Below are 22907 nucleotides of genomic sequence, written 5' to 3'. Positions count from 1 at the left end.
ATGTTGCATTCTGTGCTCTGATCCATCTTTGGTCCCTTTCTTCTCTGTTCTGTTCTCTTCTAATTTGTCTGTGGTGTTCTAACCGTACTCACAAACAGTCTGTTCACTGTGTCCATCCCGTTCAGAATCACCAAAATGAAAGCTACTGTAGACAATCAAGGAACATCGTAATTGTTGAAAAAAAACGATGGACCGAGAGAATGTTAACCTCGTTCGAACCATCGTAAACGCGCAAGCTTCCATTCTGAAACTAAATGAGAGTGCAGCGGTCAACATGGTGGATCAGTCTAACAAAATGTGGCCTCAGGCAAAATAAGGTAGAGACCCATGGTCTACACTTTATCCTGTCCATGTCATTCTGCAGAGACCCCCCTGACATTTGCGGCCCACCTGGATAATGTGGTGGAGATTATAAAGGTTCTGAAGAATGGAGGGGCTCACCTGGACTTCAGGGCCAAAGATGGCATGACGGCCCTACACAAAGCTGCTAGGTCCAAGAACCAGGTTACTCTGATGGTATGGACACACACATGTTGGTGTGGTACGGACACACACACACCAACTCACGCATGCATACTCACATGCACATGAACACACACAACATTAACCCTGCCACTCTTAAGCTTACCCATACCTTGTATTGATAAGTATTGTATTTGTTTTTATTATGGATCCCCATTATAGCTGCTACTCTTCCTGGGATCCAGCAAAATGAAGGCAGTTTATATTTGAAAAACATTACAATATATTCACAACAGATTTCACATCACATGAAGTATGTGCCCTCAGGCCCCTACTCTACTACCACATATCTACAACACAAAATCCATGTTTACGTGTGTGTACAGTGTTATCGTGTGTCTGTATGCATGTGTCTGTGCCTGTGTTTGTGTCTCTTCACAATCCCGCTGTTCCATAAGGTGTATTTTAAATCTAATGTCAATGTGTGTGCGCCTGCCCGCGTCTGTGTGTATGTGTGTGTGTTGCAGACCCTGTTGGAGCTTGGTTTGTCTCCAGACTATAAGGACAGTCGGGGTCTGACGGCGCTCTATCACACAGCCATGGTGGGAGGAGATCCGTTCTGCTGTGAGTTGCTGCTACATGAACACGCCACCGTCTGCTGCCAGGACGAAAATGGCTGGCATGAAGTCCACCAGGTACACACACACACACACACACACACACACACACACACACACACACACACACACACACACACACACACACACACACACACACACACACACACACACACACACACACACACACAGAGAGGCTGAGGAAAAACACACACACAGGCACACACATGTACACACACATATTTTTTCCCTGTATGTGTGTGTATGTGCGTGTGCATGTGTGTGTACTGATGGTTGATAGCTCTCCTAGACCCTCTCCCTTCCTGTTCTACTCTGATTGCTATCAGCTCTAGCCAGCAGTAATGTCACACTTCCTGATGTACTGTGCTGTCTCTCCTCTAGAACATGCCACTGTCAGCATATCAAACACAACCCTCCTCTAGGCTAGCCTATCAGTTAACTATCATCAAAACGCATTAATTTTCATCCTCCGAAAACGAGCCTTGCCCATGGGCTATGGAAATGCCTGTTTCCTTTGCTCTCTCCCTCGCTCCCCCACTGACTCTCTTTCACTCACTCTAAGTCAACCTGATAATATAAATTACTTTGGATCTATGTAGGCTTTCGAATTATACTTTGATACATCATTCCTAATTTAGCACTGGTGTCTTTCTACATCTGTTCACTACACCCCCCTAGAATTGATTCTTCCATCTGATGACTGGGTTCAAACTAAGGACGTAATATCACAAACTCCAAGGCCTCAGTGCTGCCTCTTATGCCGAACACTGACATCTACTGGACGTGGCATGCAACTGCAGCCTTAATCTAGGGAAACGCCAAGACTGAGACTGTTATATAGCTTGTTTCACCATGTGTATCATATGTGGTATATTTAACCAATAAGGCACGAGGGGGTGTGTAAGAACAGCTAAGGGCTGTTCTTACAGACAACGCAACGCAAAGCGCCTGGATACAGTCCTTAGCCATGGTATATTGGCCATATAGCACAAACCCAGAGGTGCCTTATTGCAATTCTAAACTGGTTACCAACATAATTAGTATTATTTTGTCATACTCGTGTTATCTGTTTATAATTATAAAAAGGGTGGTTCGAGCCCTTAATGCTGATTGGCTGAAAGCTGTGTTATCTCAGACCGTATACCAAGTGTATGACGAAACACATATTTTTACTGCTCTAATTATGTTGGTAAGTATTCAGACCCTTTGCTATGAGGTTCAAAATTGAGCTCAGGGGCATCCTGTTTACATTGATAATCCTTGAGACCTTTCTAGAACTTGATTGGAGGGAGTACCAAAACATTTATGCAGCATTGAAGGTCCCCAAGAACACAATGGCCTCCATCATTATTAAATAGAAGAAGTTTGGAACCACAAAGACTCTTCCTAGAGCAAACTGAGCAATCGGGGGAGAATGGCCTTAGTCAGGGAGGTGACCAAGAACCCGATGGTCACTCTGACAGAGGTGCAGAGTTCCTCTGTGGAGATGGGAGAACCTTCCAGAAGTACAACCATCACTGCAGCACTCCACAATTCAGACTTTTATGGTAGAGTGGCCAGACTGATGCCACTCCTCAGTAAAAGGCACATGACATCCTGCTTGGAGTATGCCAAAAGGCACCGACTAAAGGACTCTCAGACCATGAGAAACAAGATTCTCTGGTCTGATGAAACCAAGATTGAACTCTTTGGCCTGAATGCCAAGCATCACGTCTGGAGGAAACCTGGCACCATCCCTACGGTGAAGCATGTTGGTGGCAGCATCATGCTGTGGAGATGTTTTTTACTGGCAGGGACTGGTAGACTAGTCAGGATCGAGAGAAAGATGAACAGAGCAAATTACAGAGAGCTCCTCGATGAAAACCTGCTCCAGAGCACCCAGGACCTCATACTTTAGCGAAAGTTCACCTTCCAACAGGACAACAACCCTAAGCACACAACCAAAACAAATCAGGAGTAACTTCGGGACAAGTCTCTGGATGTCCTTGGGTAGCCCAGCCAGAGCCCGGACTTGAACCCGATCGAACATCTCTAGAGTGATCTGAAAATAGCTGGGCAGCGATGCTCCCCATTCAACCTGACAGAGCTTGAAATCATCTGCAGAGAAGAATGAGAGAAACTCCTCAAATAGAGATGTGCCAAGCTTGTAGCGTCATACCCAAGAAGACTCGAGGCTGTAATAACTGCCAAAATTGCTTCAACAAGGTAAAGTGTCGGAATACTTACAGTATGTAAATGTGATATTTCAGTTTAAAATGTTTATTAAATGTGCAAAAAAATAATATAATATTTTTGTTTTATCATTATGGGTTATTGTGTGTAGATTGATGAGGGAAACATTTTTAAATACATTTTAGAATACGGCTGTAACGTAACAAAATGTGGAATAAGTCAAGGGGTCTGAATACTGTATATAAACTGTATATGTGTATCTAAAAGTGATTAAAACCTCTTAGGGATAGGCGGGACGCAAATGTCTCAACTGGCCAATTGCTAGGGAAAATGCAGAGCGCCAGATTCAAATAAAATGCTATAAAATTCAAGCTTTCATTAAATCACACATGTAAGATACTCAATTAAAATTACACTCGTTGTGAATCCAGTCAGATTTTAAAAATGCTTTTCGGTGAAAGCATAAGCTATTATCTGATAGCCTGCACCATCTGATCCAGCAGTGAACAAAGGAGCTAGCATATTTCAACCCTGCAGGCGCTACACAAAATGCTGAAATAAAATATAAAACATGCATTACCTTTGACGAGCTTCTTTTGTTGGCACTCCAATATGTCCCATAAACATCACAATTGGTCCTTTTGTTCGATTAATTCCGTCCATATATATCCAAAATGTCCATTTATAAAGCGCGTTTGATCCAGAAAAAAACTGCTTACAAAAACACAACGTCACTACAAAATATTTCAAAAGTTGCCTATAAACTTTGCCAAAATATTTCAAACACCTTTTGTAATACAACTTTAGGTATTTTTAAACGTTAATAATCGATCAAATTGTAGACGGGGCAATCTGTATTCAATACAGGAACGAAAACAAACCAGCGCTGCTTTTCACGTCTTGCGCAACTCACAAAAGTGTCCCCAGTTCCGAGTTGGCCTACTTCTTCATTGCACAAAGGAATAACCTCAACCAAATTCCAAAGACTGGTAACATCCAGTGGAAGCGGAATTTGCAAATAAATTCATTAAAAATCTTACAATGTGATTTTCACGATTTTTTTTTCAAATTTTGTTTGTCATAGTTGAAGTGTACCTATGATGAAAATTACAGGCCTCTCTCATCTTTTTAAGTGGGAGAACTTGCACAATTGATGGCTGACTAAATAGTTTTTTGCCCCACTGTATATCCATTGTTTTGTCAAAATTGCTAAATTCAGGTTGGGGATCATTGATGGACAGCGATATTCAAACCTTGTCTCGGATTTTCAATCAGATTTAAGTCAGGACCGAGACTGGACCCCTCAGGAACACTGAACTCCTCTTGGAAAGCCAATCTGGTGTGTCATTGGCATTAAAATTGCGACAAGCATACACACACATACCATGACGATGCCCAACCACATAAATTGAAAATACAGATGGTTTCACTCTGTGTGTTTTATTGGAAGTTTTCATTTTGAGCCAAAAAGTTTATTCCCTTCTCATGTTGTCTTGCAGTATTACTTAAGGACCTTTTTGCAAACATAATGGAGGATTTAAAATAAATGTTTTAACACAGACTGTCACGATCGCAGTCGTCGTAGAAGCGTACATTTTTCTTTATTATAAATGTCGCATACAAAACAAGAAACAACAAAAACGAACGTGAAGCTTACTAGGGCTATACAGGCCACTAACAAAGACAACTACCCACAAATACAAAAGGAAAAAAGGCTGCCTAAGTATGATTCCCAATCAGAGACAACGATAGACAGCTGTCCCTGATTGAGAACCATACCCGGCCAAAACATAGAAACAAAGAACATAGAGTTTCCCACCCAAGTCACACCCTGACCAACCAAACATAGAGAATAAAAAGATCTCTACAGTCAGGGCGTGACACAGACTTCCTTTTTGTCACTTTGTCATACCGGCCAGTAATGTGGAGAGAATGCAATGTTGTGAAACCCTCTGTATTTTCGAGTATTTTTGTTTTTGTATTTATTAGGGATCCCCATTAGTTCCTGTCAAGGCAGCAGCTACTCTACCTGGGATCCAAACACATTAAGGCACTTACATTACATATCAAACAGTGCATCATATAACATTAGCGCTTGTGTGTGTATGCAGTGTGTCTGTACCTTTGTGTGCGTCTCTGCACATTCCCCACTGTTCCATAAGGTGTATTTGTACCTGTTTTTAAAATATGATTCTACTGCTTGCATGTGTTACCTGATGTTGAATAGAGTTCCATTTAGTCATGGATCTACTGTATGTAGTACTGTGCACCTCCCATAGTTTGTTCTGGACTTGGGGATTGTGAAGAGACCTCTGGTGGCTTGTCTTGTGAGGTATGCATGGGTGACCGAGCTGTGTGCTAGTAGTTTAAACAGACAGCTCGGTGCATTCAGCTTGTCAACACTTCTTACAAAAACAGGTAGTGATGAAGTCAAGTTCTCTTCAACTTTAAGCCATGAGAGATTGACATGCATATCCTTAATGTTAGCTCCCTGTGTACCTTTAAGGGCCAACCATACTGCCCTGTTCTGAGCCAATTGTTCCTCTTTGTGGCACCTGATCACACTACTGAACAGTAGTCCAGGTGTGACAAAACTTGGGCCTGTTGGACCTGCATTGTTGATAGCATTGTTAAGAAGGCAGAGCAGCACTTTATTATGGACAGACTTCTCCCCATCTAAGCCACTCTTGTATCAATATGCTTTGACCATTACAGTTTACAATCCAGGGTTACTCCAAGCAGTTTAGTCACCTCAACGTGCTCAATTCCCACATGATTAATTACAAGATTTAGTTGGGGTTTAGGGTTTAGGGACTGATTTGTTCCAAATACAATGCTTTTCGTTTTTGAAATATTTAGGACTAACTTATTCCTTGCCACCCATTCTGAAACTAACTGCAGTTATTTGTTAACCTATCTGGGATATGTGGGACGGTAGCGTCCCACCTGGCCAAAAGCCAGGGAAAATGCAGAGCGCCCAATTCAAATAAATTACTATAAAAATCTAACTTTCATTAAATCACACATGTAAGATAGCAAATTAAAGCTACACTTGTGAATCCAGCCAACATGTCAGATTTCAAAAAGGATTTTCGGCGAAAGCAAACAATGCTATTATCTGAGGATAGCCTAAAGGCGCAACACAAAATGCAGAAATAAAAATATAATTCATGCCTTACCTTTGACGAGTTTATTTTGTTGGCACTCCAATATGTCCCATAAACATCACAAATGGTCCTTTTGTTCGATTAATTCCGTCAATATATATCTATTATTTTGCCCGTTTGATCCAGAAAAACACTGGTTCCAACTTGTGCAACGTGACTACAAAATATCTCAAAAGTTATCTGTAAACTTTTCCCAAACATTTCAAACTACTTTTGTAATACAACGTAAGGTATTTTTTTAACGTAAATAATCGATAAAATTGAAGACGGGATGATCTGTGTTCAATACAGGAGGAAAACAAACTGTAGCTAGCTTTCTGGTCACGCGTCTATATCTAACAGTACACTTCAAGTTACCCTCGTTCAAGATGGCCGTACTTCTTCATTACGCAAAGGAAAAACCTCAACCAATTTCTAAAGAATGTTGACATCCAGTGGAAGCGAAATTAACTCCAAGAAGGTCCCAGAAATCTGGATTCCCAATGAAACCTCATTGCAAAGAGAGTTACCTCAAAAAACAAATCTGAATGGTTTGTCCTCGGGGTTTCGCCTGCTAAATAAATTCTGTTATACTCACAGACATGATTCAAACAGTTTTAGATACTTCAGAGTTTTTCTATCAAAATCTACTAATGATATGCATATCTTATCTTCTGGGGATGAGTAGCAGGCAGTTGTATTTTGGGCATACATTTCATCCGGACGTGAAAATACTGCCCCCTGTCACCAAGAAGTTAAGTGTTGTAGTCATTTCAGTCGCTGTGGTAGCTGACGTGTGTAGTGTTGAGTCATCTGCATACATAGACACACTGGCTTTACTGAAAACAAGTGGCATGTCGTTAGTAAAGATTGAAAAAAAGTAAGGGGCCTAAACAGCTGCCCTGGCTAATTCCTGATTCTAACTGGATTATGTTGGAGAGACTTCCATTCAAGAACACCCTCTGTTCTTTTAGACAGGTAACTCTTTATCCACAATATAGCAGGGGATGTAAAGCCATAACACATACATCCTTCCAGCAGCAGACTACTATCGATCATTTTAAAACAGCCCTCACAATCTTTTTTATTATCAATTTCTCTCAGCCAATCATCAGTCATTTGTGTAAGTGCTGTGCTTGTTGAATGTCCTTCCCTATAAGTGTGCTGAAAGTCTGTTGTCAATTTGTTTACTGTAAAATATCATTTTATCTGGTTAAACACCATTTTTGGTGGTGGCAACATAATTTTATGGGTATGCTTGTCACCAGCAAGGACTGGGAAGTTTGTCAGGATAAAAATAATTATGAAAGGAGAAAGTCCAGGTAAAATGTGAAAGGAAAACCTGCCTCAGTCTTCTGAATACCTAACCCTGCGATATAGTTTTATTTTTCAGTGGGACAATTACACAAATATTAATGAACACACATAATGGATTTTCAATAGGTGTGGAGTGCTCCCAATAGGTCCAGTCTCAGTCCTGACTTTAAATCTGCTTGAAAATCTGAGACAAGGTCTGAATATTGCTGTCAATCCATCATTCCCAACCAAATTTTTTGAGTTGTCTTGAGCTGGTAGAATCATCTAAAAATGATTTACAGATGTAATTGCTGACAAAGGTGATTGCACCAAGTATTAAGTCTGGGGTGTGAAGACATACGCGTTCATTTTAAATGTTCGATACTTTTTCTTTCAAATTAAAAATGTGCAGCAAGTTGTGTAGATCTGTAGGAGGGGAAAAAATGTAATGTAATCCTTTTTTCGATTTAGAATGTGACAACTGTGAAAGCGGTGTGTAGACTTTCACTAGTCACTGTATAATAAATATAGCAATTATAATAAACATTTATTGTTTTCTATGTGTGTGTGTGTGTGTGTGTGTGTGTGTGTGTGTGTGTGTGTGTGTGTGTTTGTGTGTGTGTGTGTGTATGTGTGCGTCTGTACAGGCTTGTCGGAATGGCTATGTCCAGCACCTGGAGCATCTGCTGTTCTACGGGGCGGACATGAGCGCACAGAATGCCTCAGGGAACACAGCACTGCACATTTGTGCTCTCTACAACCAGGTGAGGTGTGTGTGTGTTTGTTTGTTCATACAAGTATAACTGCCCTTCTCCCATCTGGTTTGATTGTGTAGGCCTGGAGGTCTCCCTGATGTCTCTCTGTTAACCTATTCTACTTGTGTTAAAGTCTGTTAAGTGTCTGAGCGAATGAACTGAACACACCACCACTCATCATTGACCTTAGACACACACACACACACACCTGCTTCTCGTTCCGTTCATATGAGTTTGAAGTATATCTACAATTAAACGGCAGTTATTCTCGTTAACATAATTATTTTCCGCAATTAAGAGAAATTGGAGGAGAGGATCATGAGTAAGGGTGGAGAATGAGTGACAAGGGGTTAAGTCTGTCTCTCAATCCGACCATTCAGCTCTCCTACTCTAGACTCAATGAGACCCCAGATTTGCACATGTTCATTAGCTAAATGTGTTCTATTGAACATCACATCGTACATCATAGCATTTCTTAAATGCATTTGAGTCCTGATCCCACTCTTGCTTGAAAAGCTTTTCACATCTCAACCCACTTGTTTCTCAACTCTCCCACTACATCCTTATTCAGAATCATCTGACTCAATTAGCACTATGGCCTAGAATAGAATTAGAATAGAATAGAATAGATGTTGCGTACACTAAAAACATAGAGGACATTAGTACATTCACTTACAACTGACCTCTGTCCCAGCTGCACTGGATAGATAAGACATATACCGCTACAATTGACTTTGCATTTAGTAGTCCAGCACAAGGAACAAATGAATGAACAGCACAAGGAACAAACGAATGAACAGCACAAGGAAGGAACAAATGAACAGCACAAGGAAGGAACGAATGAACAGCACAAGGAAGGAACGAATGGACAGCACAAGGAAGGAAAGAATGAACAGCACAAGGAAGGAACGAATGAACAGCACAAGGAAGGAACGAATGAACAGCACAAGGAACAAACGAATGAACAGCACAAGGAACAAACGAATGAACAGCACAAGGAACAAATGAATGAACAGCACAAGGAACAAACCAATGAACAGCACAAGGAATGAACGAATGAACAGCACAAGGAAGGAAAGAATGAACAGCACAAGGAAGGAACGAATGAACAGCACAAGGAATGAACGAATGAACAGCACAAGGAAGGAACGAATGAACAGCACAAGGAAGGAACGAATGAACAGAACAAGGAAGGAACGAATGAACAGCACAAGGAATGAACGAATGAACAGCACAAGGAAGGAACGAATGAACAGCACAAGGAAGGAACGAATGAACAGCACAAGGAAGGAACGAATGAACAGCACAAGGAAGGAACGAATGAACAGCACAAGGAATGAACGAATGAACAGCACAAGGAAGGAACGAATGAACAGCACAAGGAATGAACGAATGAACAGCACAAGGAAGGAACGAATGAACAGCACAAGGAAGGAACGAATGAACAGCACAAGGAACAAACTAATGTTTGATCACGCTCTTCTATCATGTCTTGTATCTATCCTCCTCTCTGTCTCTTCCTCTCACTGTCTTCCTCTTCATCCCTTTCAGATTTGGGGATTTTTCTGCAAATGGTTGAGGGCGGAATCCCCACGTCTCCTAATGTTCGGTAGTTTAGTGTCTGTACACATACACTGTTCTCCTGGTATTTAAACCTTCAAGTCGTATTATCCTGTGACAGGGCTACAATTAGAGTTGGGGGGAGGGGTCAGAGTGAGAGAGACAGTGGGAGAGAAAGAGGACGGGCAGAATGAGAGAGAGAGGGGGGTTTACACGTCATCCATTTCTATTTCCAAATAAGCTTCAATGCAAATGGAGGGTGTAAAATGCCAATACATGGGATTGTTAGTTTGTTGAACGTGTCGAAATATAGAGAGCATATTATGCACTCTACAAATGCCAGAATTCACATCCTTCATGTTAGTTACTTTGCAAACTGGCATGAGTACAGAATTGATTGTGTGTGTGTCTTTGTGTGTGTGTTAATGTGCGTGTTTCTGTATACAACACTGTTCATGCGTGGTTGAGCACTCTGTGGGCGAGTTGTGCTGCACATTCTTTAACTGTCTCTCTCTTTCTCTCTTTCACACTCTTTCTGTTCAACAGCTTTTTTCCTTTCCTTCACACATAATCTCCCTTCATACAGGTAGCTGTGTGTCTGTCAATATCTATTTTATTCTCTCTCTCTCTCTCTCTCTCTCTCTCTCTCTCTCTCTCTCTCTCTCTCTCTCTCTCTCTCTCTCTCTCTCTCTCTCTCTCTCTCTCTTCCATTTTTGGTTTTTAAAATTTGGGGGTTGCGCCCACCTATGTTGCTTTTTTCCCAGTCTACTTGTTTACTGCTAGTTCAAATAATCGAACACTGGCTTCTGGACTATTCGGGTTACTGCACAAGTGTTCTGTCTAGTCTTTGTGAAACTCAGAACCGCTCCTCAGATTCCTGTTCTTCCCTGTATTTTCTCAGGATAACTGTGCCAGGGTGCTGCTGGTCCGTGGAGCCAACAAAGAGGTGAAGAACTACAACAGCCAGAGTCCCTTCCAGGTGAGACCCGTAATACATCCTCCCATCCAAAAGCATTACTGTAGTTCTGACATATCAGTGCCGTGGGTTTACTTCCATCATGGGCTACATAGTTTATCCAATATATTCTGGGTCATATTCTGCCTGTTAGCTAATGGCTTTATAACATCCTCCAACGTTCCTCCTACATTCAGCTTAATGCTCTCATAGCATTATGCCGTCGGTTCAGATGGAGAGAGAGAGAATGTGTACTGTCTCAGACTTCTTTCATGTGCTGCTGTGGGGAAGTGTCCTTATCAGCAGGTGAAACCTGGGTCAGAGATGGCAGTGTGAACGGGACTCTGTTGAGAAAAACACATGTTTCAAGTCCCAAGTAATACCAAGGATGCATCTCAATAGTCGGAAGTGGCTTCCTCTAATGTACCTGACTCCTCTACTTGACTCCTCTCCTGTAATCTGCATCTGAAAAGCAAGTGCTGAAGGGAATGGTCTTACTAGGCTACATAGTTGTGTGTTTGACGCAGTTTTAAACATCTTACAAAGTTGCATATGTCCATGGGTTGGCTAGATATTTTGCGTGTTTCTTGCAGAGATAATGTGTAATTGCTTGAATACACAGAAGGCAGTGCAGCTGACATTATTGATTCCAATGAGAGTCCCGCATGAGTCACGTCTGAGTCACAAAGGAGCGTTTTGATGTAAGGCAGTCCTCGGATCCTCGATGGCCCTCCACAGGCACTTCAGTGGCCCTTTTAATTACTCTGGCCTTCAGTGGGGTTGGACAGAAAAAGTTGAACTTGTCTAATTGTCTCCTATTCTTTTCCAATTGGAGAGAAGGAAAAGACACACGCAGAGGATGGCTCAGTGGATTAGAACATGCTTCTCCCAATACCATGGTTCTGGGTACAATTCCCGTATGGGTCCCAGAAACGGAATATAGGTGTCTCTACTAACGTTGCCAATTCATTGATCAAGTATTGGGGCAGAGTTCAATGGAGTGGAAAAAAAAATGTGTGTGTCTGCCTGTGTATCTGTAGCTAAAAATAGAATCCCAGCAGCACAATGAGATCCATCTATTAGAGCTCTGCTGAGTGACTCAAAATCCCTCCTCTGTTGGCCCTAGCCTGTTGTATATAGGTGTTTCACAAGATTCTTATGTTCAGCATTTGCCTATTTCAACCTTACTCTCCCCCCTGTTCCCTTTCTCGCTCCCTTCTTCCCAGACGTGTCCTTTATCCCTTTCACATGTTTTCATTTTCTCTCCCTCGTCACTCTCTTATTTGATTCTTTCTTCACTATTCCCTTTCTACTTTATTCCCATTCTTTCTCATTTCCCCTCCCTCAGCTCTATTCTCTTTTTAATGTTTCACATTTTCTCTCCTTTTCTCTCCTCTCGTTCTCTTTAAATGTTCTGCTCACTTGTCTTTCCTTTCTCCCATTTATTATCCTCCTCTCTCTCTCTCTCTCTCTCTCTCTCTCTCTCTCTCTCTCTCTCTCTCCCCCTCTCTCTCTCTCTCTCTCTCTCTCTCTCTCTCTCTCTCTCTCTCTCTCTCTCTCTCTCTCTTTCCATCTCTCCCTCTTTCTTTCTGTCAGCAGTGGAAAGTGAGAGCAGTTTCTTTCACTGTGTTGCATCCAGATGAGATTGGAATCCCGCTGGGAAGACACTGGTTGAATCAACTTTGTTTCCCATGTCATTTAATGTAAATTACGTTCAACTGTCTGTGCCCAGTGGGATGTGGAATAAGAAACTGGAATGAGATGAAACACTGGAATCAGTGAAACATGCAGAAGTGTTCAACACTATACTGAAGCTCCAATCGCTATTTGTCTCTCGGCGAAAGTCTACCCTTTTAGCCCAGGGTATGGGCTGATCTTTATCAGCATTGAGAAACTCACGATGAGAAACAAGAACATGCAAATTCAAGAACGAGGGGAAGGGAAAGAGAGTATTTCGGCTCTCTGTATCTCTAACAATTTATCCTTTCCCATCTCCTTTCCAATCTCCTCCATTTTCCCTGCTCGCGTTCTCCTATGTGCCTGGCCCTTTAAGGATTCTCCCTGGTCTTGAATCAGAATTAATTTCCTCCCTGAGTTGTTGGATGTAATTTCAGGCACAATTCTCCACCCATTCCTCCTCCCCTACCTCAATCTCTTCCTGCTCCTCCTCCTCTCATCCATCACCATAGACAACAATGTGTCTTCATGGGAAACAAGGGGTCATTCCAAGCATTTTTATGCCATGGGAACGTGAAGGCGTAAGGGAGTGAAGGAGGGGGATGCAATCAAGGCGTTAGTGGACTGGTTTCCCCTATACAAGGCTGTGCACTACACTACAGCCGTGTGGGTTAGATGTGGTCTTTCGACTTTAAACCACACGACAGCTGTACACTGAGCAAAAAGGGTTCAAAAGAGTTCTGCCGTTGTCCCCATAGGAGAACCCTTTCTGGTTCCAGGTAGAACTCTTTTGGGTTCCATGTAGAACCCTCTTTGGAAAGGGTTCTACATGGAACCCAAAAGGGGTTATTCAATAGGTTCTCCTATGGGGACAGGCGAAGAACCATTTTTGGTTTAGATAGCACCTTTTTTTGAATCAGCTGTAGGCTTCATTCTGTACCTTCCATCGCCTCAGTGCTATCGCTCTCAGTTGACCAGTGTTCAGTTATGATACCCAGTGATCTGCAATCGGTGTTATACCTATCACAATGGCTCATAAGAAATGAGGGCATGTTATGTTTAAGCGTGGAAGGTTTGGATTTTGTTATTAAGTGTCGTCCAAAAAGACTGCAGTAAACCCCCCCACATACCCTCATCCTCCTCCCTCCTCCCCACTCTCCCCCCTACTCCCCCCTACTCCCTCTCCCAGGAATTAGTTCTCCTGTAATGGAATCAAAGCGCTGTCCCTCTCACTGTACACTATATGTACATCCACTGCACCCTGGGGACACTATGATATTGTGCCCTTTCCTCCAGTGGGTGAGACTGAGGGTGACTTGTCACCAATCCATAGATGCCCATGCTGCCATGTTGACCAACTGACGGTGGCGCTGTGGTGCCAAAACGCATAAAAACGGTCATGGCTGCTTGCTGCTATATTAAGTTTGTTTTTGTCCTCTGATGGAGAAGTGGTAATGAAGAGAAAGGGCAGAGAGGAGGGGAGAACGAGAAAGATGAGAGAGGAGAGTAAGAGGAAAGAAAGATGAGAGGGGACGGGTGAATGCGGGTTTATGATTCTTTCATGTCACACGAGGCTAGTGAGAGGGTCCTTCTTCCATTAGAGCCATGCTAACAGGATGCCACAGCTGACCCGCCAGCCACCACACTCGGTCTCTCTCATGTGTAGGTAGCTCAAGCTTTTCTCACAACATATCCCTATATCCCTCTCTCTGGCGACCCTTTGCTTTCTCTCTCATCCCTCTCTATTAAAAACTATTGCTCCCTGTCTTCACTTTCTTTCTCCTACTTGCTCTCTTCCACCACTGCTCTCTCTCTCACCATCTCTCACTCTTTCGCTGGTGGGTGTGGGTGAGTGTGGGCATGTGTGTACGCATGTTGGTATGCACATGTGTGTGTGTGTGTGTGTGTGTGCTAAAAGGTCAGGATTTGTAACAGGTTGCAGATGGTTAAAACCAGATAAGAATTTAGTGGAATCATGTCCAGATTACTACTCAGACACACACACACACACACACACAATGAATTGTTTGAATTTGTAGAGTTTGCAGAAAACCAAAAGTGGCCCTCAAATTGCAATCCTCCTGATCCCCCCCCCCCCCTCTCACAGGTGGCCATCATTGCGGGGAACTTTGAACTGGCCGAACTAGTCAAGAACCACAAAGAGACAGATATAGGTGAGTAACCATGGTTACCCTCCTGTTTTCTATGTCTGAAATGGATATATTATTGGATAATAGGTTGTTGATCTTTTCTTGTGTCTGTATGTGAGTGCATCTGCCCTTCTGCAAGTATGCTCTCCATCATTTTATTTAACTAGGCAAGTCAGTTAAGAACAAATTCTTATTTTCAATGACAGCCTAGGAACAGTGGGTTAACTGCCTTGTTCAGGGGCAGAACGACAGATTTGTACCTTGTCGGCTCAGGTGATTCAATCTTGCAACCTTTCGGTTACTAGTCCAACGCTCTAACCGCTAGGCTACGCTGCCACATGTATGAGTGTGTGTTTGTGAGTGTGTGTTTGCGTGGGTGCGAGGAAACCATGACAGGATTTGACATTCAATACAGCCCCCCCCACCCCACCCCCTTTGTGGGATTACCCTATCACACTGGGGAATCCAGGATCCTTCAGGTGGCATATGAGAGAAGGGTTAGGGAGGGATAGAATGGGGCAGAGATATTTCCTCACAGACTCTCTACTAAATCCCTGCTGAATAAAGGGTTTCCTTCTTCCAAAGGAATTTAAAAAACAGATTTCTACTTTCTCTGTGGGTTTATCTGCCATGCACTCCACACCCCCCACGGCCCGACAACAGCATCATCTTTCTTAATTCAACTATTTCACATGGAGGAAAAAAGGTTAAGCGGGAGGGATTACCATCCCCAGACAAATGAAATAAAAATGTAATAAATAAATAGAAAAAGAGTGAATAGATAAATAAACAAAATCATCTAAAGATGTAATCCACGATTGCCCCCCCCCCCCCCCCCCCCCCCCCCCGAGCGAAATTCCCGAGGCCTCACAGCTGCAGCGAGGGCTAGATGAAACGCAGCGCTGCAGGATTACCCCGCGTCTCTCACATCTGCTGCCGTCGTTCCCGCTCCCCCCTCTCAGAACCCCCATCCCGCTCTCCACGTTCAGCATGGACCCTCTCACACCGGGACGCCGTCGCACCTCAAACTCTGGTGGGGCCATGAGAGCCTGCCACGCCCGAACTCTGCCATTGACCATTAGATGTTGCTAGCGGAATGAAAAGTCCCGGATAACTGTCCTCTGTTACAGTCCTCGTTGCTTTTTCTTTCTCTCTGTCTTTCTCTCTCTCTACCTCTTTCTATCTCTCTCTTTCGGCTCACTGTCAGTTTGTGATGGGATATTGGCGATGCCGGATTATCGGTGATGGGTTCTGCATGTTGCAAAGCAAAGAAAGGTGGGTGGTCTGAAGCTCAACCACCCCCCTCCTACCTCCTCTTCCCTCCTACCCTCTGCCCTGTCCAGCCATCCCTAGTCCCCTTCTCGCCCGCTCCAGGTGGGTGGTAGCTTGCTATGTTGGGATAGAGGTCGAATTGTGTTTCTCCGATATGGTGGGTAGTTGTCTATCCTGCCTGAGCTGAGGCATTACCCTGGCATGGGTACATAATTGATTGTGTATGTGTGTGTGTGTGTGTGTGTGTGTGTGTGTGTGTGTGTGTGTGTGTGTGTGTGTGTGTGTGTGTGTGTGTGTGTGTGTGTGTGTGTGTCTGTACAGTATTTAGAATGTGCACTAAAGAGCATTAGCCCAGAAAGAGTAGAGTCGGTAGCACTATGCGTCATTAACACTCACACACCTTCTCTCCCTCTTTCTCCCTACATCCTTCTCGCTCCGTTGTTCCCAGATGTGTGATGGACAGTGTCAGTGACATTATATTCTCTCTCTATCTCTCTTTCTTTGTGTTGGAGTTTGATTATAAGATAGGCATGAATGTAATCCTGTACAAGAGAGCACAGAGCACTTCAGCTAAGCCTGACACTGCCTATCCCTAGAACCCAACTCAAGGTTCTCATGAATCAGTGTATTATTTATTTACTATCATGGTATGTCCCAACACTCATATTCAATTAACTAGTCTGTTATTCAATCTCTGTATTAGAACCTTAGGAGATACCAGAGAATCAGACCAAAACAGTAGAAATGATTGGATAGATTATGGTGGATGGGTTATATTGCCATATAATGTATGCTTAGGTTTTTGGACTGGGTTAGCAAACACAAGGCTAATATATGAATATTAAAGTAGATGAATTAGGGATGGATAGAGCAGAAATTAATCTCCTAGGCGTCATTCTCTAGCTCAGCCTATATTGAGAATTCCCAAGTGTGTGTGTGTGTGTGTGTGTGTGTGTGTGTGTGTGTGTGTGTGTGTGTGTGTGTGTGTGTGTGTGTGTGTGTGTGTGTGTGTGTGTGTGTGTGTGTGTGATCTACATCTATAGTAATGACACAGACAATGGCGGGAGTGATGAGAGGTGAGTCTCGCTGTGTTCATCTCTTTTGAGTCAGCAGACTCTCGCTCCTAGTGAAAGCAACACACTCCTAACCGGCAAACAGGTTACCATGGCATCAGAGCCTGTGTGCTAATCATTACAAGACTATGGCATCTGGCTGATGCCCCAGATGGTAAGAGAACATTGGGCAGAGGTACAATTCCCAGTTTGAAGGAAAGTTATAGAGAGGGGATAGTTGGAGATAAAGGAGGGGTGGGGAGGGGTGGTGGAGAGATGTTGTAGAAAGAGAAGTACAGTTGGAAAGGGGTAATACTGTAGATAGAGATAGGGAGGGGAAATAACTAGTGACAGAGAGGGATCTAGTAGAGAGAGAATTGTATAGAAAATAATAGGACTTTATTGTTCATTTGCATTGAAATGTGTATTTTTACTGACACAGTACTCCACGACCTTACAAGGAGAAAAATGCTACAGGGTCGCTGGATAATGAGCATTCTGGCTGTGACCCCATTCTCAGGGGGTTTCTAAGGGAGAGTTGGGATATGCCAAAAACACATTTAGGATCAAGTTAAGCACCCATCCATATCCTTATATCACTCTGACACAGCAACATGGTCAGCCACAGAGCAGCACCCCAGGAGAAGTTTAGCAGAGAGGGGTAGCAAATAAAGGTGGTGAGAGCTATAAGTAGATATAGGGGGTAGTAAGTAGAGGTTAAATTGACATAGAAGTTAGTGTGCAATGTGTCCAATCGATCAGTGCTTTAGTAACTAGGTGTGACTGAATGTGTCCAGACACTCTGCTTTGGTAGACAGGATAGTAAATCTGTTTCTTAAATCCAGTTAGTTTTTTTCCCCATTCTGCCGGTAAGCCTCTCTAAGAATGATTGGCAGATGTGTGTATTAGACATCACGCTGCAAGAGCGTGATAATCCGACATGGGGGTCAAATCAAACACACAGATACACAATGTGCGCACCATACACAAACATGCACACAGAGACACGTGCACGCACACACTCAACACACTCAACACACTCAACACACTCAACACACTCAACACACTCAACTTAGCACACAAATGGCCATCCAAACAAACACTCAACTAAACACCCAGACGACCAAACACACACTCGACCAATGCTCAGCGACAACATGGCATACTCTTGCAGGGCTATGACGTAATTTAATAAGCCACTTTTTAGCAGTTCAAATAAGTCTTATGTCTCCTCCTTAGTGTACCATGGTAGTGAATTATTGTCTTAATGTCACTGACTAGCAAATCCAGTCTCCCTAGTTAAAGAACAAACACAGCCTGAGTAGCTGAGTAGCTGGTCACACGGTTCACTGCAGCCTGTTCTACACAGCTTTTGATGAGACAGCCAGAGAGCACCCTTTAGTGATGGGATTTAGAGGAGACTAAAAACAGGTAGCCAGCGGAAGATGAAAGGAAGTGAGGGAGCTACTTCCTGCTGTTGAGGAGAAGGTTGAGTAAGTGTTGTGGAATATATTGTGTTTCCTAGTTTGCTGCGGTGGAACGTGTGTGGTGGGTGTGGATTAGGGTTTAATGGGCGGAATCAGGGTTACCGAGATTTACCGGGATTTCCAGCCAAAACCCATTCACTTTTCCCAATAAAGTCAAATGTTAATTTAAATAAACATTTACCTATTGCATTCGTTACCATTCATTAGCATTAGTTAACCAAAACAATCGATAGTAAGCCTATTTCTAGAAATAAAGTAACATTTTAATTTAAATAAACATTTTAAAACAAAACATGGAGAAATCAGAATCTACCAATTTTCCTTCCCCAGAAAATAGCAAGAAATTAACCGTCTTTCCAGTATTCCCATTCAAACCGGAAGTGCTATTTAAAAGCAAATCATTCCATTGAAAAAAATCTGACATGATTATAACACTTGGGGGATCTCCAGATGGTGGTGCGGTTTGCCCAACGCATCACCGGGAGCACACTGCCTGCCCTCCAGGACACCTACAGCACCCGGTGTCACAGGAAGGCCAAAAAGATCATCAAGGACATCAACACACCGAGCCATGGCAATAGGTAAAAGCGAACATTTACCGATTGCATTGGCTACCATTTATTAGCATTAGTTAGCCCCAAAAATCTATGGTAATCCCATTTCTAGCAATAAAGTATGAGTTAGATTTAGATTTTAAAACTAATGTTTTAACATTAGTATTTACAGTTGAAGTCGGAAGTTTACATAAACTTACGTCGGAGTCATTAAAACTCATTTTTCAACCACTCCACAAATGTCTTGTTAACAAACTATAGTTTTGGCAAGTCGGTTAGGACATTTACTTTGTGCATAACACAAGTCATTTTTCCAACAATTGTTTACAGACAGATTATTTCACGTATAATTCACTGTATCACAGTTCCAGTGGGTCAGAAGTTTACATAAATTGAGTTGACTGTGCCTTAAAACAGCTTGGAAAATTCCAGAAAATGATGTCATGGCTTTAGAAGATTCTGATTGGCTAATTGACATAATTTTATTCAACTGGAGGTGTACCTGTGGATATATTACAAGGCCTACCATCAAACTCAGTGCCTCTTTGCTTGACATCATGGGAAAATCAAAATAAATCAGCCAAGACCTCAGAAAAAGTCCACAAGTCTGGTTCATCCTCGGGAGCAATTTCCAAATGCCTGAAGGTACCATGTTCATCTAAACAAACAATAGTACGCAAGTATAAACACCATGGGACCACACAGCCGTTATACTGCTCAGGAAGGAGACACGTTCTGTCTCCTAGAGATGAACGTACTTTGGTGCGAAAAGTGCAAATCAATCCCAGAACAACAGCAAAGGACCTTGTGAAGATGCTGGCAGAAACAGGTACAAAAGCATCTATATCCACAGTCCTAAATCGACATAACCTGAAAGGCAGCTCAGCAAGGAAGTAGCCACTGCTCCAAAACCGCCATAAAAACGTCAGACAACGGTTTGCAAATGCACATGGGGACAAAGATTGTACTATTTAGAGAAATGTCCTCTGGTCTGATGAAACAAAAATATAACTGTTTGGCCATAATGACCATTGTTGTGTTTGGAGGAAAAAGGGGGATGCTTGTAAGCCGAAGAACACCATCCCAACCGTGATGCACGGGGGTGGCAGCATCATGTTGTGGGGGTGCTTTGCTGCAGGAGGGACTGATGCACTTCACAAAATAGATGGCATCATGAGAAAGGAAAATTATGTGGATATATTGAAGCAAAATCTCAAGACCTCAGTTAAAGCTTGGTCACAAATGGGTCTTCCAAATGGAAAATAAACCTGAGCATACTTCCAAAGTTGTCGCAAAATAGCTTAAGGACAACAAAGGCAAGGTATTGGATTGGCCATCACAAAGCCCTGACCTCAATCCCATAGAAAATTTGTGGGCAGAACTGAAAAAGCGTGTGTGAGCAAGGAGGCCAACATACCTGACTCAGTTACACCAGCTCTGTCAGGAGGAATATGCCAATATTCACCCAACTTATTGTGGGAAGCTTGCGGAAGGCTACGCTAAACTTTTGACCCAAGTTAAACAATTTAAAGGCAATGCTACCAAATACTCATTGAGTGTATGTAAACTTCTGACCCACTGGGAATGTGATGAAAGAAACAAAAGCAGAAATAAATAATTCTCTCTACTATTATTGACATTTCACATTCTTAAAATAAAGTGGGGATCCTAACTGACCTAAGACAGGGAGTTTTTACTAGGATTAAATGTCAGGAATTGTTAAAACTGAGTTTAAATGTATTTGGCTAAGGTATATGTAAACTTCAGACTTCAACTGTACCTTTAAATGTTACTTTATTGCTAGAAATAGGCTTACCGTAGATTTTTTGGGGCTAACTAACGAATACAATAGGTAAATGTTCACTTTTATGTCAAATATAACCTACCTTAGAATGGCATATGATTTTTGGCGAGTTTCGATTCATGTACAATGTACAACCACAGCGCTATCCATGGTATTGAGTATTTTTGATTAGCAGAAAATCGGGATATATTCCTCCTGACAAGATCACCACAATAAAAAAATGTAAAACAGCAACAACCTTCCCAATTCCCTCGATGGCCAGGTGCAAGGGGAGAGAAAAGGACAAAGCTGCATCTTTCCGTAAGCTAAAATGAATGTCAATAGAGTCTAAACTCATAATAGTTTAGCAGTTGGCCAACAGTGGCCAGTTTAAAACTAGACTACATCAACAAAATTGTGCGGTGACTTTGAGAGAACTTTGAGTTGATTCATTTGCAACAAATACAACAAGAAACCGTTCGATTCATGTGTATATTTCCCCGTTTACATATCAAATCAAATGTTATCGTTCACCGACACACATTTAGCAGTTGTTTTTGCGGGTGTAGCGAAATGCTTGTCTTACTAGCTCCAACAGTGCTGTAGTATCAAACAATACAACAATACACACAACTCTTAGAGTAAAATAATGGAATTAAGAAATATATAAATATTAGGACGAGCAATGTTGGAGTGGCATTGACTAAAATACAGTAGTGTAGATTACAGTATATACATATGTAATGAGTAAACCAGTATGTAAACATTATTAAAGTGACTAGTGTTCCATTATTAAAGTGACCAGGGATTCCAGGTCTATCTACATGGGGCAGCAGCCTCTAAGGTGCAGGGTCGAGTAACCGGGTGATTCCCAGAAATTGTGTTTAAAAAATGGTCAAAGACAAAAGCGTTTTAAAAAAGACATTTATAGTACAATATTATGGGGAATGGGAGGGCTACTTACATCGTGTTGGAAAGGGATCACAGCAGTGATTGAATGAGGGTATGAGGCATGAGTTGAGGTGTTCAGAGTCTTGACCAGCGCAGGACAGGGTTTTACTAGGAAGACAAAAAACAATAACACAATACACTACACAGTTAGACAAAAGAGCTAAGAATGAGTTAGTCCAAGCAAGGAGTAAAATCATTGATGTGTAATAATGTGAATGTGTATGTGATTGACTCTACATACAGTAATGAGAGACAATTGACAGGGGTACTCACAGTGCTTGGTGGGGAAACATTCAATGTGCCAGTGGATGAGCAGGCACATGAGATGTGGTTTCAGTTCATGTCAGGAGAAATTTGACAATGGTAGTGGAGTGGTCATCACCTCTTAATCAGGGAACAGGAGGTGACTTAGATGTAAATACAAATAGCAGATACATTCCATTACAGCTGCACCATCATAGGTTTGGACAACGAGTTTCTCTATGAACTTAAACTCAGACATCTCAAAATTCATGAAGTCAAACACAGACTGTGCATCTCGCCCACTTGACACATCAAAGTATTCCAAGAAATGTTCCTGAATAAAGCCCTGATCATCCACATACCTGACAACTGCAAGCAGACTGGTGGCACCATAGGTCCCAGAGCGGTGGGGCAATTTTTACCCCATGGAGCCTGTATTTTCCTTATATGTTAACCTAACTAGGAAAACGGTGGACCCTATAAGGTATGACATTGATTAATCCGTTGTAAAAATGTTTGATATGGGCTGTGATGGGGATCAGTTTTTCCTAATCAGGTCACAACTACTGGCCCTGGGGGGGGGATGAAAACCCTTTCAAACTGCAGCTACCTTATATTTGTTGATATACATTTAGACTAGATTATGAGGGGGATTACCTCTAACCAGACTTAAAGACAACAACTGATAGACAATATAACTCACAGGGCAGAGCTTTCTTTATGCATGTTTGCATCATGCAGGCCTATGCAACTG

At 42.4% G+C, this 22907-nt stretch overlaps 1 protein-coding gene across 1 annotated transcript in view; it reads left to right on the top strand.

The window, feature by feature from the left end:
* The first annotated feature begins 327 nt into the window (after window positions 1–327).
* LOC109874221 (SH3 and multiple ankyrin repeat domains protein 2-like) overlaps window positions 328–22907 on the top strand; it is a 126453-nt gene continuing 103873 nt past the window's right edge. The window contains exons 1-5 of the mRNA XM_031815693.1: window positions 328–516; window positions 990–1157; window positions 8362–8478; window positions 10931–11008; window positions 14769–14835. Of these exons, the coding sequence (XP_031671553.1) occupies window positions 328–516; window positions 990–1157; window positions 8362–8478; window positions 10931–11008; window positions 14769–14835 (619 nt within the window). The remainder of the gene's footprint in view (window positions 517–989; window positions 1158–8361; window positions 8479–10930; window positions 11009–14768; window positions 14836–22907) is intronic.

The sequence above is a fragment of the Oncorhynchus kisutch genome, linkage group LG3 (genome assembly GCF_002021735.2).
Source record: "Oncorhynchus kisutch isolate 150728-3 linkage group LG3, Okis_V2, whole genome shotgun sequence".
Taxonomy (NCBI): domain Eukaryota; kingdom Metazoa; phylum Chordata; class Actinopteri; order Salmoniformes; family Salmonidae; genus Oncorhynchus; species Oncorhynchus kisutch.
Note: the sequence above shows the minus strand (reverse complement) of the source record. Positions and strands in the feature narration are given on the sequence as shown.